The 14,585-nt window shown below is 39.6% G+C and overlaps 1 protein-coding gene across 3 annotated transcripts in view; it reads left to right on the top strand.

The window, feature by feature from the left end:
- Nucleotides 1-2,735: 2,735 nt before the first annotated feature.
- Nucleotides 2,736-14,585, top strand: part of LOC143885402 (Protein kinase superfamily protein) — a 57,166-nt gene continuing 45,316 nt past the window's right edge. The window contains exons 1-7 of one of the 3 annotated variants that reach the window (XM_077389559.1): nt 2,739-2,908; nt 10,000-10,153; nt 10,423-10,513; nt 10,644-10,718; nt 10,801-10,889; nt 11,150-11,268; nt 13,965-14,105. In XM_077389559.1, the coding sequence (XP_077245674.1) occupies nt 2,815-2,908; nt 10,000-10,153; nt 10,423-10,513; nt 10,644-10,718; nt 10,801-10,889; nt 11,150-11,268; nt 13,965-14,105 (763 nt within the window). In that variant the 5' untranslated portion in view covers nt 2,739-2,814. Of the gene's footprint in view, nt 2,909-9,999; nt 10,154-10,422; nt 10,514-10,643; nt 10,719-10,800; nt 10,890-11,149; nt 11,269-13,964; nt 14,106-14,585 lie in introns of all 3 variants that reach the window. The other 2 variants (XM_077389558.1, XM_077389560.1) reach the window with 2 other exon arrangements.

The raw sequence follows: 14,585 nt of genomic DNA, 5'->3' as shown, positions 1-14,585 counted from the left end.
GCCAAGCTCAGAGATTATCATTGTTTTTTGTCCACTATTCTATCTCTTCATGAGCCTCAATCCTATTGAGAGGGGGCATCTGACCCACAATGGCAGGTGGCTATGTCAGAAGAACTCAAAGCCTTACAGAAGACCAATACTTGGGATCTTGTTGATCTTCCCCCTGGAAAGTCTGTTGTTGGATGCAAATGGATCTATAAAATCAAAACTAAATCGGATGGATCTATTGAACGGTGTAAAGCCCGTCTTGTTGCTAAAGGATTTACCCAAGAATACGGGATCGACTATGAGGAAACGTTTGCTCCTGTTGCTCGTATGACCACTGTGCGAACTCCTATTGCTATTGCCTCTATTCAACATTGGTCAATGCATCAAATGGATGTTAAAAATGCATTCCTCAACGGTGATCTTCAAGAAGAAGTTTACATGCAACCTCCTCCTGGTCTATCACACAAGCCTCAACTTCGGCGTGCTTTATATGGCCTCAAACAAGCTCCCCGCTCTTGGTTTGAGAAATTCCGCACTGCCATTCTTCGATGTGGTTTCTCTCAGAGTGCTTATGATTCTGCTATGTTCATTCGAAGATCAGCTCGTGGTATTATTATCCTACTTTTATATGTTGATGATATGGTTATCACAGGTGATGATTTACATGGCATTAACGATACTCAGCTTCATCTACACAAATGCTTTGAGATGAAAGATCTTGGTCTTCTTCGGTACTTTCTTGGGATAGAAGTTGATTCAACCTCCACTGGATATTTCCTCTCTCAAGTGAAGTATGCATCTGACATTATTAGTCGGGCCGACCTTACCGATGCTAAGATAGTTGATACTCCTCTTGAGTTAAATGTAAAGTTTCGACCCTCATATGGCAATGGTCTACCCAATCCTAGCTTATATCGCCAACTGGTCGGGAGTCTTAACTATCTCACTATTACCCAATCCATTTTGCTGATGCTCTACGAATCTTACTATACCTCAAGGGAACATTACTTAAAGAGGTACTTTATTCTTCGAAGTCACATCTCACTCTTCGTGTGTACTCTGATGGGTCCAAAGGAATAAACAAGTGTTTCCACGACTCTACCACCCGGTCAATTCTGTTCCACTTAATCCCTCTTTCATGGCCACATATCTTTCCGGCTAAGGAATGGGAAATCGAACTTCAGCCCCTTCGAGTTGGCCACGGGGCAACAAACAGCCTCTGACGCCCCACACCATTGCGATGCTAACTGGGCTGGTGATGTTGCTGACCGTCGTTCCACAACCGGGTTCTGTGTTTTTCTTGGCGATTCTCTTATATCTTGGAAAAAAAAGAAACAAACAGTTGTTTCTCGCTCCAGTGCTGAATCTGAGTATCGTACCCTTGCTCATTCTACTACAGAAATTATTTGGTTACGATGGCTACTCAGTGATATGGGTGTTTTTCTTTCCCATCCTACTCCTCTCTACTGTGATAACAAAAGTGCTATTCAAATAGCTCACAATGATGTCTTCCATGAACGTACCAAACACATTGAAGTTGACTGTCATTTTATCCGTGATCATGTGCTATGGAAGATGGTTTCCTTATCCTTTACTCCCTCAGAACAACAAATTGCAAGTCTATTTACCGAAACTCATTCTCCGCCCCCCCCCCCCCCCCGGTTCCATTTTCTTATTTCGAAACTTCAAATGCATTCCAAAGTATCATAAGTTTGAAGGGGGGTGTTAATAGAAAGAACAGCTCTGTCACATCCCTATTAATGGAAAGCACTCTTTCATGGCTCTATTAATGGAAGCCACAACATATCATCACTGCATTCACATTCCTTGTATATTTCATTCCATTGCTTTCCTTTATTCTTGTTTGGTCTGTTCACACCTTTTAGCGTTCCGCAATATCCATCTTCTAGTCAGCCTCCTGTTTAAGGAAGTCAGTCCGTTCCATCAAACGAATAAAACAACTATCTATCTTTTACGGGGGCGAAGAATATAAATATCACTATATTTATTCCTTTTTCGACTTCTTCTTCGAAGCGCAGGATAGCCACTGCAATAGTACCAGAAGAAAAAGAAAGTCATGAACAAGAAAAGAGATATTGGAGACAAGATTCTTGGAAACATCTGTGGATCGGACGATTAGGATCATATTATGGAAGTGATTTTTGCGGGCCAACCTATTTACGTTGTGGCCCAACAAATGGACGGTTTAGATCATCCTATGGACTGGCCGTACATTACTTATTTAAAAATAGTGGACTATACAGCCACACTATATAAAAAAATTCCTTTATATAAAGCTCCGTTTGGTTGCCAGATTTTTTTATATTCTTGGGACTTTTGTGGAATTTCCGCAAGAAACCAATGTTTGGTTGGTGGGCCCAAAATAATCCCAGGAACCAAAATAACCCCGCACGAAACCATAGGAAGGGAAAAAAAATACTCCTAGGAACCAAAATAAGCCCAGGAACAAAAAATAAGCTTGCAGAAGAATTTTTTTCTTCCCAACAGTTCAAGCAACCAAACAAAGCTCCCACCATAGTTCGGTCAACCAAAATGGGATTTTTATTTTACCGGGATACTTCCAGGGTGTTGTTTTTCTCCCACCAATCTCCTAGGAAGTTTTTTGTTCCACAAAAATCCCAAGAACCAAAAAAATTCCCGCAACCAAACGAGTGTGATCTTGGCCATTGATTTGGTTGGCCGTGGCTACCTAGCCTACCTTTTGCCGATAACCAAATATGAAAATCAAGCGACAAGAAAACAACTCACACGTGCGTCGATGGCAATATTGAAAGACTGAACGTGAGCAGGGGGGCGACTGGGATAATGGTGCTCGTGGGAGTCCTCTTCCCTTTTCCTTCTCCAAGCCTCCATCGTCTCTCTCTCGCCAAACCCACTCTCTGCTTCAAGCCATATGTAAGTAAGTAAAAACAACTCTCTCTCTCTCTCTCTCTGGAGCTTTTTTCTGTCATTTATGTATGTGCTTTAGATTGAAATTCTCATATTTCCATATATGTTGGAATTCTTTGGGAATGTCACACCATCTATTTGGGAAAAAAATGTTTCTTCCGAATTCTCCTTTTGCATATGGAACTGCACCCATAGATGGAAGCCCTCTCACAAGACATCTGAATGCCATTAGAAATTGAAAGTCTAATGCCCTGTTTGGGAAAACTATTCCTACCTTTTTTTTTACAGGAAAAGAATTTAACTTGAACTAACCCTATTCAATTTTTTACTCGAGGACCTTCAATTAATGATAATATTGATAGGAATTCTTGAATTCCTAAGTTCTTTTGATGGAAGAACTCTAAACCCCTAACCCCTTTTTAATTGGAAAGAGAAGAAAACCTCAAATGTTTGCTGAAAAATTTATTGATGTTCATTCTCATTCAATTTGGCCTTTTTAATAGAGCTACATACCTCTCCAGATTACAGCGGAAACGCATAACAACCAAAAACAGAATTACAACAACTAACTGAAAACCAGCTAATGCTAACCTATACTTGAGTGACACTTGTCACCACTGCTGACCGTTCAATACAGTTGATAATCTCCCTCTCTCATTTCCTAACATTCCCTTCCCCTTATCGAACCCTTGTACTCAAGGGTGGAAGTCTGGAAATTTCTCGTTCCAAGTAGCCCATTCTTCCCAAGTAGTATCTTCGTGTACTGCATTAGCCCATTGAACCAACACTTGCGTGACTGCAACATTGCCCTTACGTACTATTCGATGATCCAGTATTGCCACAGGTTCAATCAAAAGTTGGCCTTCAGAACCAACCTCTGGTAAGTTCACAATTGGTACCACTGAATCTCCAATCTTCCTTTTGAGCAATGAAACATGAAAAACGGGATAAATCTCCGAATGAGAAGGTAGTTGGAGTTTGTAAGACACTACACCAATCCTCTGTAAAATTTGAAAAGGACCATAGAAATGTGGAGCCAACTTAAAGTCCCTCCGCAGAGCAAGGGAGGTCTGTTTGTAAGGTTGCAACCGCAAGTAAACTCAATCTCCTACTTGAAACTCCCTTTCTGTCCTTTTCTTGTCCGCAAATTGCTTCATTCTCTCCCTAGCAGTGGCAAGTTATCCTTCAACAATTGTAAAATCACAGCCTGGTGGTGTAAATGATATTCTACAGCAGCAATAGAAGTTGTAGGAATAGACCCCATAGCTAATTGTTGAGGTTTCTCCCCATACAAGGCTTCGTAGGGAGTCATCTGTATTGCAGAGTGAAACGTGGTATTATACCACCATTCAGCCAAGGTTAACCATTGTTTCCATCTTCTCGGATGATCACCAGTCATGCATCTCAAATAATTCTCCAAACAACGGTTCAAAACTTCAGTTTGGCCATCGCTTTGGGAATGATAACCTGAACTAAAACACAATAGTACTCCTTGAAGCTTGAACAAACTCTCCCAAAATTGACTTGTGAATACCTTGTCCCTGTCACTCACAATAGAGGAAGGCAGCCCATGTAATTTGAAGATGTTATCAAAGAAAAGTTGAGCTACAGTGGAAGCCGTATAAGGATGAGTCAAAGCGACAAAGTGTGCATACTTAGTTAAACGATCTACAACCACCATTATGACATCATTACCTTCTGACATAGGTAGGCTGGTAATAAAATCCATAGATATATCTGCCCATCTTCTTTGTGGAATTGGTAGAGGCTGCAGCAACCCCGGATAAGCTACTGTTTCACCTTTATTTCGTTGACAAATGTCACACTCTTTGACCCAATCACGAATATTTGTCCTCAAAGTTGGCCAATAAAAGAACTGAGCGACCTTTTTTATAGTTCCTCTAATCCCTGAGTGTCCTACTATTCCGGTACTATGCAGTGACATGGAAATTTACTCCTCAATCCCATATTAGACCCAACTACCAACCGTCCTTCATACCTCAACACACCCTCACTCCACTGGTAATGTGGCACAGCTTGTGGATCAATAAGGAGCTGTGAAATAATTTCCTGTAGATGAACATTAGTCAAATAGCTTTCTTGGACCTCCTTAACCCAAGCTGGAGTGACTGTAGTAATAGCATGGCAGGAAGCTTGAGGCAACCTGGAAAGGGCATCTGCAACCTTGTTTTCAGTGCCTGTCTTGTACCCAATTTTGTAGTCAAACCCCAAAAGTTTTGTAATCCAAAAAATATTTGAGACTTTGGAGATCAGTTTTGATAATGAAATGGTGTCCCATCAAATAAGCCTTCCATTTCTTAACTGCCAATAATATTGCTAACATCTCCTCATAGGTTGACAATCCCAGATTTGTTCCTGTCAAAGCTTTACTCAAGAAGGCTATTGGTCTTCCCTCCTCCATTAAGACAACACCTATTCCAGGCCCACTTGCATCACACTCTAGTATAAAGGGTTTAGAGAAATCAGGGAGTGCTAGCACTGGGGTGGTGGTCATTGCCTCCTTGAGAGCAGTAAAATTGTTCAGCACCCTCAGACCATTTGAATTGATTCTTTTGCAACATGGATGTTAAAGGTTTGCTGATTTTACCATAATCTTTGATGAATTTCCTATAGTACCCACTGAGGCCAAGAAACCCTCTTAATTGCTTGATTGTAGCTGGTTTAGGCCAAGATATCATGGCAGCAACCTTACTTGGATCAGCTGCCACTCTTCTTGAAACAATAAGCCCCAAATACCCCATCTCTAATTTCCCAAATTCACATTTAGACAACTTAGCAAACAAGGTGTTGTCTTTTAAAATTTGTAATGTTATTCGCAAATGCTTCACATGCTCTTCCGCTGATCTACTATACACCAATATATCGTCAAATAACACAAGAGTGAATTTCCTTAAGTGTTCCTGAAAAATGGAATTCATTAAAGATTGGAAGGTTGATGGGGCATTGGTGAGCCCAAAGGGCATAACCAAAAATTCATAATGTCCTTGGTGTGTATGAAAGGCAGTTTTATGAACATCTTCCGCAACTACTCTAATTTGATGGTACCCTGCTCTTAAGTCTAGTTTTGAAAAAATGGTAACTCATCTAGAAGCTCATCAATCAAAGGAATAGGACAAAAGCGCCAACTTCCATCTTTCTTTTAACCAACAATACAGGAGATGAAAAAGGGCTTACACTTGGTCTTATCACTCCAGTTTCCAGCATTTCTCTTACCAACTTCTCTATTTCGTTCTTTTGAACATAGGGATAACGATAAGGCCTTACACTAACCGCATTAGTTCCTTCTTTCAATGGAATTTTGTGATCATGGGACCTAAGTGGAGGTAATTCCTTAGGAGTATCAAAAACTTCACTGAATTCAGAAAGCAAAGTTTGTATTTCAGGAAGTACCTGGCTTGTCGGAGGACTTTCTTCAATGGAATGCAGTTGAGCCATCAATCCTCTGGTAGATTTTTTGATAATTTTTTCCCATGCACCTCCCATCATTTGCTGTAAACTAACATCTTCCTTATCTGCCCTTAAAATGACCTTCTTGCCCAATAAAGAGAACTCCATTTGGAGCTTCTGGAAATCCCACAAAATTGGCCCTAAAGCAGATAGCCATTGAATACCCAACACTGCATCACAACCTCCCAAGGGAAGCAGTCTCATCTCATAATAGAATTTTGTCCCTTGCATCTCCCAATTGAACTTGGGACAAACTGCACTGCTAGCCACTCCTCCTCCATCTGCCACCGCAACCCACAATTTTCCAGTAGACTGAATCTTGCAGCCCGTTTTCTTTGCAAAATTCTCATCCAAGAAGTTATGCGTGCTACCTAAGTTAATCAAAATAACAATAGGCTCCTTCTTGACTAAGCCTTTAATCTTCATAGTGTTGTAGTTAGTAGCACCTGCAAGAGCATGGACTGATATGTGCATATCAACCTTTTCTACTTCATCAACTTCCTCTGGTATCTCCGTCTTTCCACTATCTTTTTTTTGTTCTGAGTTGTCATCTGAATCACTTCCTTCATCAGCTCTTAACATCAAATAAACTTGTTTCTTCTTGCATCTATGACCATGAATATATTTCTCGTCACAATTATAGCAAAGGCCCTTGGCCCTTCTCGCCTCCATCTCAGCTTGTGAGTCTCTTAATTGGTATTCCAGAGCCACTAGTGACCTTGCTAGACTCTGTTGGATGTTGCCCAGTATATTTGGGCTGAATCTTGGACTTCCTGGACAAGGCCTCCACATTCGCCTCCTGCAATTTGGCCATGGCTATAGCATCTAGTATTGTGGACGGTTTACACATTTTTACCCCACTCCTTATTTCATCCTTTAATCCACTGATAAAACAACTGATAAAGAACGGTTCATTCAATCCCCTGTCCTGTTAGCCAACTCCTCAAACTTCTTTTCATAAACCTTTACTGTAGTCATCTGCTGCAACTTCGTTATTTCTCCAAGCGCATCCGTGCTGGGATCATCTCCAAACCTTGCACACAAATCATTAGAAAATTCCTCCCAACTAGGATTTGGTCTCATGGATTGATACCACTGAAACCACTCAACCGCTTCCTCTTCTAAATGGATTCCTGCTATCTGAACTTTCTTATCTTCATCAATTTCATGAAATTGGAAATTATGTTGGCATCTATAGATCCAACCTTTAGCCTCCCCCCCTTTGAATTTTGGAAAATCAATCCGATTATACTTCTGCAAGAACGTATTCTTCGCAGCATTCTCATTACTCTTGGACGAGTCTCCTGCCTTTCTCTTGGATCTTTCTTGTAATAGTTGTTGAATCATGCTTGCTATGTTCTGAATCTCATGCTTCATTTCACCCATCTGATTCTGGTTATTCTTGATTTGTTCCTCCAATTTCTTCAAATCTTGTGAATGAGTATTTTCCGCCATTGATGTCTGTTACTAGCTTCTCCAGGAAAAAAATTGCTCTGATACCAGATGATAGGAATTCTTGAATTCCTAAGTTCTTTTGATGGAAGAACTCTAAGCCCCTAACCCCTTTTTAATTGGAAAGAGAAGAAAACCCCAAATGTTTGCTGAAAAATTTGTTGATGTTCATTCGCATTCAATTTGCCCTTTTTAATAAAGCTACATACCTCTCCGGATTACAATAGAAATGCATAACAACCAAAGACAGAATTACAACAACTAACTGAAAACCAGCTAATGCTAACCTATACTTGAGTGACACTTGTCACCATTGCTGACCGTTCAATACAGTTGATAAGCTCCCTCTCTCATTTCCTAACAAATATGTCTCTAAACTAACCACAATCATATCATTTTCTTCTAAATCATGGAAAGGAAAAAAGTCCCAAGAATTTTTTTCCCATCAGAAATGTTTTCTTGCAATCCAAACAGGGCCTAAGTGGGGCATTACTAACCTTTGGTTGTGTTGCACTTGTAACTTGTGTACATTTATTACTGTTAATATATTGATATCTCTTGTTTTATTTTTTTAAGTTTCTTGTACAAGTACTTATATTTGAATTATATTTATCTTCTTAAAGAACCCATTTACTTACACTGGCAGCTTTGATCAATGATTCGATATATATTACTCTTGATGTACTGCTATGTTTTGTGTTATTTGTCCAGGTACTTATGTTTGAATTATATTTATCTTCTCAAAGAACCCATTTACTTACAGTGGCAGCTTTGAGCAATGATCCGATATATATTACTGTTGATATACTGCTATGTTTTGTGTTATTCATCCAAGTTTCTTGTACAAGTACTTATGTTTGAATTATATTTATGTTCTTGAAGAACCCATTTACTTATAGTGGCAGCTTTGAGTGATGATTCGATATATATATATTACTGTTGATCATAATTGCTGGAAACTCCTTGGCTGGGTGGGAAACCTGTTTCCCCTAAACCGCGTTTCTTGCAGATGGGAAACTCGTTTCTCCTAAAACGTGTTTCTCGCGTTTCAGAAACGTTTTCGAAAAATGATAAAAAAAATTGGAGAAATGTTTCCGAAACGGATGGGAAACATATGAGAAACTTCTGTAAATCATGTGTGAAACGCATGATAAACGTATGCTACACTTGTAGAAAACGCATGTGAAACTTATAGGAAACATTTGTAGAACTTACAAAAATCATTTCGGAAAAAAACATAAAAAATTGTGGAATAGATATTAAAAAAAAAACAATAGCATATATTATAATTAAGATAAAAGTAAGAAAAATTCAAATAGAAATTTGAAATTAGCAAAATTTAAATCTACAAAACCACATATTTCGTGTTTTTCTTGTGTTTCGTGTGTGTTTTTTCTATCGTTTCTGGTTTCCTAAGAAGTTTCTCATATGATTTTCTATCGTTTTCTTGTTTCTCATTTCCCCTATATTTTTTTCATGCGTTTCCCCGTTTCCGTTTCACGTTTCGTTTCCTACCCTGGTAACGATGCTGTTGATATAGTGCTATGTTTTGTATTATTCGTCTAAGTTTCTTGTGCAAGTACTTAATGATTTGATATATATATATATATATATATATATGAGGAAAGTGAAGCTACACCGCCGGTGTAGCTAACTTAGCTACACCGCCGGCTTAAAATACAATGGGCCCACATTGTTTTGGTGATCCAAAGAATTCATTTGATTGGCCCTCACATAGATAGGGTGTCCACCAAAAATCAGCTCCATAGGATCATCCCAACCCTACGATTTGTGGAGGCAAAATGAACGTATAAAAACCTTCACAAATTTGTCCATTTTTGCCTCCACAGTTTGAAGGGTTGGGATGATCCTATGGAGCTGATTTTTGGTGGACACCCTATCTATGTGAGGGCCAATCAAATGAATGGTTTGGATCACCAAAACAATGAGGGCCCATTGTATTTTAAGCCGGCGGTGTAGTTAAGTTAGCTACACCGGCGGTGTAGCTTCACTTTCCTCTCTCTCTCTCTCTCTATATATATATATATATATATATATATATATATATATATATATTACTGCTGATATGCTGCTATGTGTTGTGCTATTCATCTAAGTTTCTTGTACAAGTTCTTATGTTTAAATTGCATTTATGTTCTTATAGCTCCCATTAACTTACAGTGGCAGCTTTGAGCGATGATCCGATCCGTGAATGGATTCTAACGGAAGGAAAGGCTACAAAGATTACAGGAATCAGTTCCATCGGCGGTGGTTGCATCAATCTTGCGAATCGTTATGACACCGATGTGGGTTCCTTCTTTGTTAAGACAAATAGGTACATCAAGAGATAGACGCTGTATGTGGGGCAATCTCTGCCCCCACTGTAATTGTGGTCTTCATGCTGTTCTAAATATTCTTCTGTATCCTTTGAAAATAAGGCCTCTTATGGTTCTGAAATAGGTTTTTTTTTTTCTATGCTGACTCCTATGATGTGAGCACATATATATATATATATATATATATATATATATATATATATATATTTATTTATTTTTAATGTAAAGAGAAAAGTTAATTTCCCTTGCTGTTTTAACTGTGAAACAGGAATATTGGAATATCAATGTTTGAGGGAGAAGCTATTGGTTTAAATGCAATGTATGCCACCAAATCAATCCGTGTTCCTAAGCCTTTTAAGGTGGGGGACTCCCATGTTTGTTTTATGTGAAAGCAAATAATATTTTACTGTTCTGTTTTGTTCTTGATATTAGCAGCATATATTCTTTAGATGACAATAAACATAAGTTATTTTATTTTAAGTCATGTAGGTTGGATCATTACCCCTAGGTGGTTCCTTTATCATTATGGAATTCATAAAATTTGGCTCATCCAGAGGCAATCAGGTGATACTTGTCAATTGACATTGACCCAATAAAACTAGCAGTGAGATATCATGCAATTAACTTAACCATTATCTATCCTCAGTCGGTCCTAGGAAGGAAACTTGCTGAAATGCATAAAGCTGCGAAATCTGATAAGGGATTCGGTTTTGATGTTGACAATACCATTGGCAGGTGAAATCTTTCTCGACTGTTGTTTCTACTTTTTAACCTTAGTATCCATAGACAATTTTTTTGTTTCATTTGAGCAAAATCCAATCTTCATTTCTAATTCTGGTGCCTGTGTTCCTTCTAAACTTTTTCGATTGATTTCCAATGATGGCCAAAATTGTCAAACCTTTACATTTTCTGTCATGGGCTGTTTTTTCTTTGAATCTTTCGGAACACACATTTGGCTGGTGATTTCTAATTCCTTCATATATGTTTTGCTATAGTACCCCCCAGATAAACACTTGGTCATCGGATTGGGTTGAGTTTTTTGCCGAGCATAGATTGGGTTATCAATTGAAGTTAGCATTGGAGCAATATGGGGATTCCATCATTTATGAAAAAGGTGATATAGTCCTTGAACTTGTCAGTGTTAGTTCCTATGTTCTCATATCTTTGAAAAATAAATAGTTGCTATTCATGTTGGCAGAAATAAATTTTTTTTGAATGATCACTATTTTCATTGAAAAGGACTGAGATGGTCAAGGATACAAGAAAGAAAAACGATACAATGAAAAAGAAATAAGGAAAAGATAATAAAAGCTAACTCATCAGAAATCACGGAGGGAGCGAATCGAATAACGCCATTGACTCTTGAGGCACTCCCTCCTTGCCAAGCTATCGGCTACCTCATTAGCCGATCTCCGAACATGCTTGAATTGAAGTTCCTATGATCTTTTCAAGCCTCCTATCTCATCAAAATATTGTCAAACCTCCAAGGATGCTCTTGATCCCCCTTTCACCACTTTATGATGTTTAAGGTGCCCCCTTCTACCACCACATTAACCTCTCTATTAGATTCCAAAAGCTTTATCCGTTGATGTGCCGCACGAACTTCGGCCTTTGAGGCATTCACCACTGCAATGGGTCCCGCGAAAGCCCAAATCACTTCCGCCTTTTCATAACGTAATACCCCTCCAATTCCAGCCGACCCCGGATTGCCCAAACTTGAGCTGTCGAAGTTAAGTTTAAGGAATCCAGATGGGGGAGTTTTCCAACTTTGTACTACCTTTTGCTTGATTTCCACGTCGTTGCATATCTCTCGCCAACCTTCCCAAAGATCGTAGGCCAATACAAACCTAAAGAGAGGAGTAGTTCTTACTCAAGATATAGTCAATGCGATCATCGTAATGAAAAGGAAGGCGGGGGAGGGGGGGGGGTGCGCTTTTGAGACTCCTTTAAAAATCCTTGCATTTCTTTCTTTCCATAGGACCCAAATTGTGGCTAACAAAGAGACATTCCACAAAATCTTCCCCTTCTTCCACGGAGCCAAAGACCATCCATCAAAGAGTTCTGATAGGGATTCAGGAAAAACCCAATGTATTCCGAAATGGTTCAACAATTTTCCCCAAACCACCCTAGCCACTTTGCAATGAAGGACGAGATGATTAGCTGTTTATCCATCTTCAATACATGGCTGTTTCTCCAATGTTGGCAGAAATAATAAACCTAAATAAAACAATTGTTGAAGGTTCTCTGGAGTGTTGATTTGAATTATTCAAATTTTAGCGTGGTACTCACTAGTAGATGTTGTCTATGGTATTGTTTTTCATTCTAATGCAATTGAGTTTCAACTTTCATTTAAAGCCATGGAAGGCACACACACCGTCTGGGCTATGATTAGAATGATGTATGTCTTCTTGATTTAAGCTTCCAAGTAGCATGTACTTGCACTTAAAGCTATGCTATTTAGACATGTACATACATGTGTTACCATCAAAGCGTTCTCCACTTTCGGACCTCGCAAAGGGAGAATGTGTTTTTTCCTCTGAGTTTATCTCTCATTCACTGAGCGAAGAAAGCGGGCTTTGCCCCAGCTCCCGCTATCCTTGGGAAACAAAAAGAGCTACCGAAGGAAAGGGATGCAGTCTCTCCCTTGGCCTTTGGAGAGGAGAGGGTAGGGAAGAAAAAGTCCTTCGCGCAAGTGTTTTTGCTTCCTGGCTTGGCTCTTCGACCAAGGAGGCATTCTGGTAGGAAGGACGACCACTACATAAGCCGCCATCAGTCTAGGAGAGAAGCAAGCTACCTTTCTTTGATCCACTTTCCTGGGCAGGGAAGAGAACGGAAATAGGCCGCAGATGGTGGCCGTTTTAATTCTAATCAGGCGTGAAGTCCTCCTAACGATCTGTAACCCTAACCTATTTTAACCTTCCTCCCTAACCTATTGTAATCCTATCTCTTTCTATACTTTTCTTGTTTGCTTCTTGTTGGGATCCGGGTAGAACTCACTCTCAAAACCTAGCCTTTGAGGGGAGGGTGCCCATTCCCTTATAAGCCCATCCACATCCCTCAATGTTTCCGAAGTGGGATCTTGCTTTTGCGTGGACCCACCAACAATCTCCCCCTCCACTTGGAAGCAACATGGACAATCTCACCCCTCCACGTGGCGACAACGTGGGAACTACGAGATCTTCTTTGAGGGAATTTCACCGTCCTCGGAGGCACACCAGGGTTTACTGAGATCTTCCCTGAGGGACATTTCCGCCCTCGGGGGCGACACCGGGGTTACCATGTTAGAATGGAATGAGGAGAAGATGACGAGTCTCCACTAGGGAGCTCACTTGTAATATGATGTATATGTAGGCCCAACTTAGGGTTATATGGTACAAAGAGAACAATACCCTTAGCACTTCCAATACGGCTTATTTCATGCTTCATGTTGACTTATGATGATGCTTTCTACTCGTTTCCTATATACTTTGCTTAGAGCTTTTTCACTTCTTACATTTCTCTATTTTAAGCCCCTTGCTTCCCATATCAATTCTCGCACTTGCTTTCCACCATGGAAAATATGGTTTGTCTTAATAAGCATTGTGGAGATGTGTCTGACCCATGTGTCTGACAAAGCAACTCTTTAAAAGGTGGAATGCCCTTATTACATCAATTGGAACTTGTAAACTTGCTATATCTATTTGGAACTCTTTCTATTATAATCTTATTAAGAAAATTCCACCAGTTCAAAAAGAAAAAAAAACTCTTTCTATTACAATCTTATCAAGAAAATTTATCAATGCTTGCTCTCTGGATCTTCTTCTCTGACAGGTCAAAGACTGGTGAAAAATATGCCACTACTTTTTGAAAATGTTGTCAGTGAACCGTGCTTGCTTCATGGAGACTTATGGAGTGGGAATATCACCTCTGACTCAAATGGCGAGCCTGTTATATTGGATCCAGCATGTTACTGTAAGCCTACGTATTTTGCTCCAAATACTATTATCATTATGCTTTTATGTCTTCAACTGCTGAGATGAACCAAAGCTTTATTTTGTGGAGCAGCGAGGATGAAACCTCAGCCGGTCCTTGCCAATGGTTTCTTTAGCATGCGAGATTTTGATAGAGCATATGAAATCCAACAGGAAGCATGATATCCCAGTGCTTTTGATGCTTACTAATTCATCTAGGATTCATTGTTTATATCTCTATGAAGTTTCTCCATTGTAGATTCCCTTGTTTTAAATGCTCGTGCCCAGCCAATTTCTAGGCAGCTTGTTATTGCTTCTACATGGGTCTCACTGTTAAAAGGGTATCCATGTGTTTATCTTAAGGAAAGTGGACATGTTCTTTGGCAAGTTGGGGGTGTCTCTTCAATCTTAGTTGTAGAAAGTGGGAGCAAGAGCAACTGTAAAATGTCTGTAAAATAAGGGAGCTTATGTCCTGCACTCT

This window comes from Tasmannia lanceolata, unplaced genomic scaffold (assembly GCF_043159265.1).
Source record: "Tasmannia lanceolata isolate RefF3 unplaced genomic scaffold, GAP_Taslan_0.1 ptg000008l, whole genome shotgun sequence".
In the NCBI taxonomy this organism is placed as follows: domain Eukaryota; kingdom Viridiplantae; phylum Streptophyta; class Magnoliopsida; order Canellales; family Winteraceae; genus Tasmannia; species Tasmannia lanceolata.
This window is presented reverse-complemented; position numbering and strand designations above follow the sequence as displayed.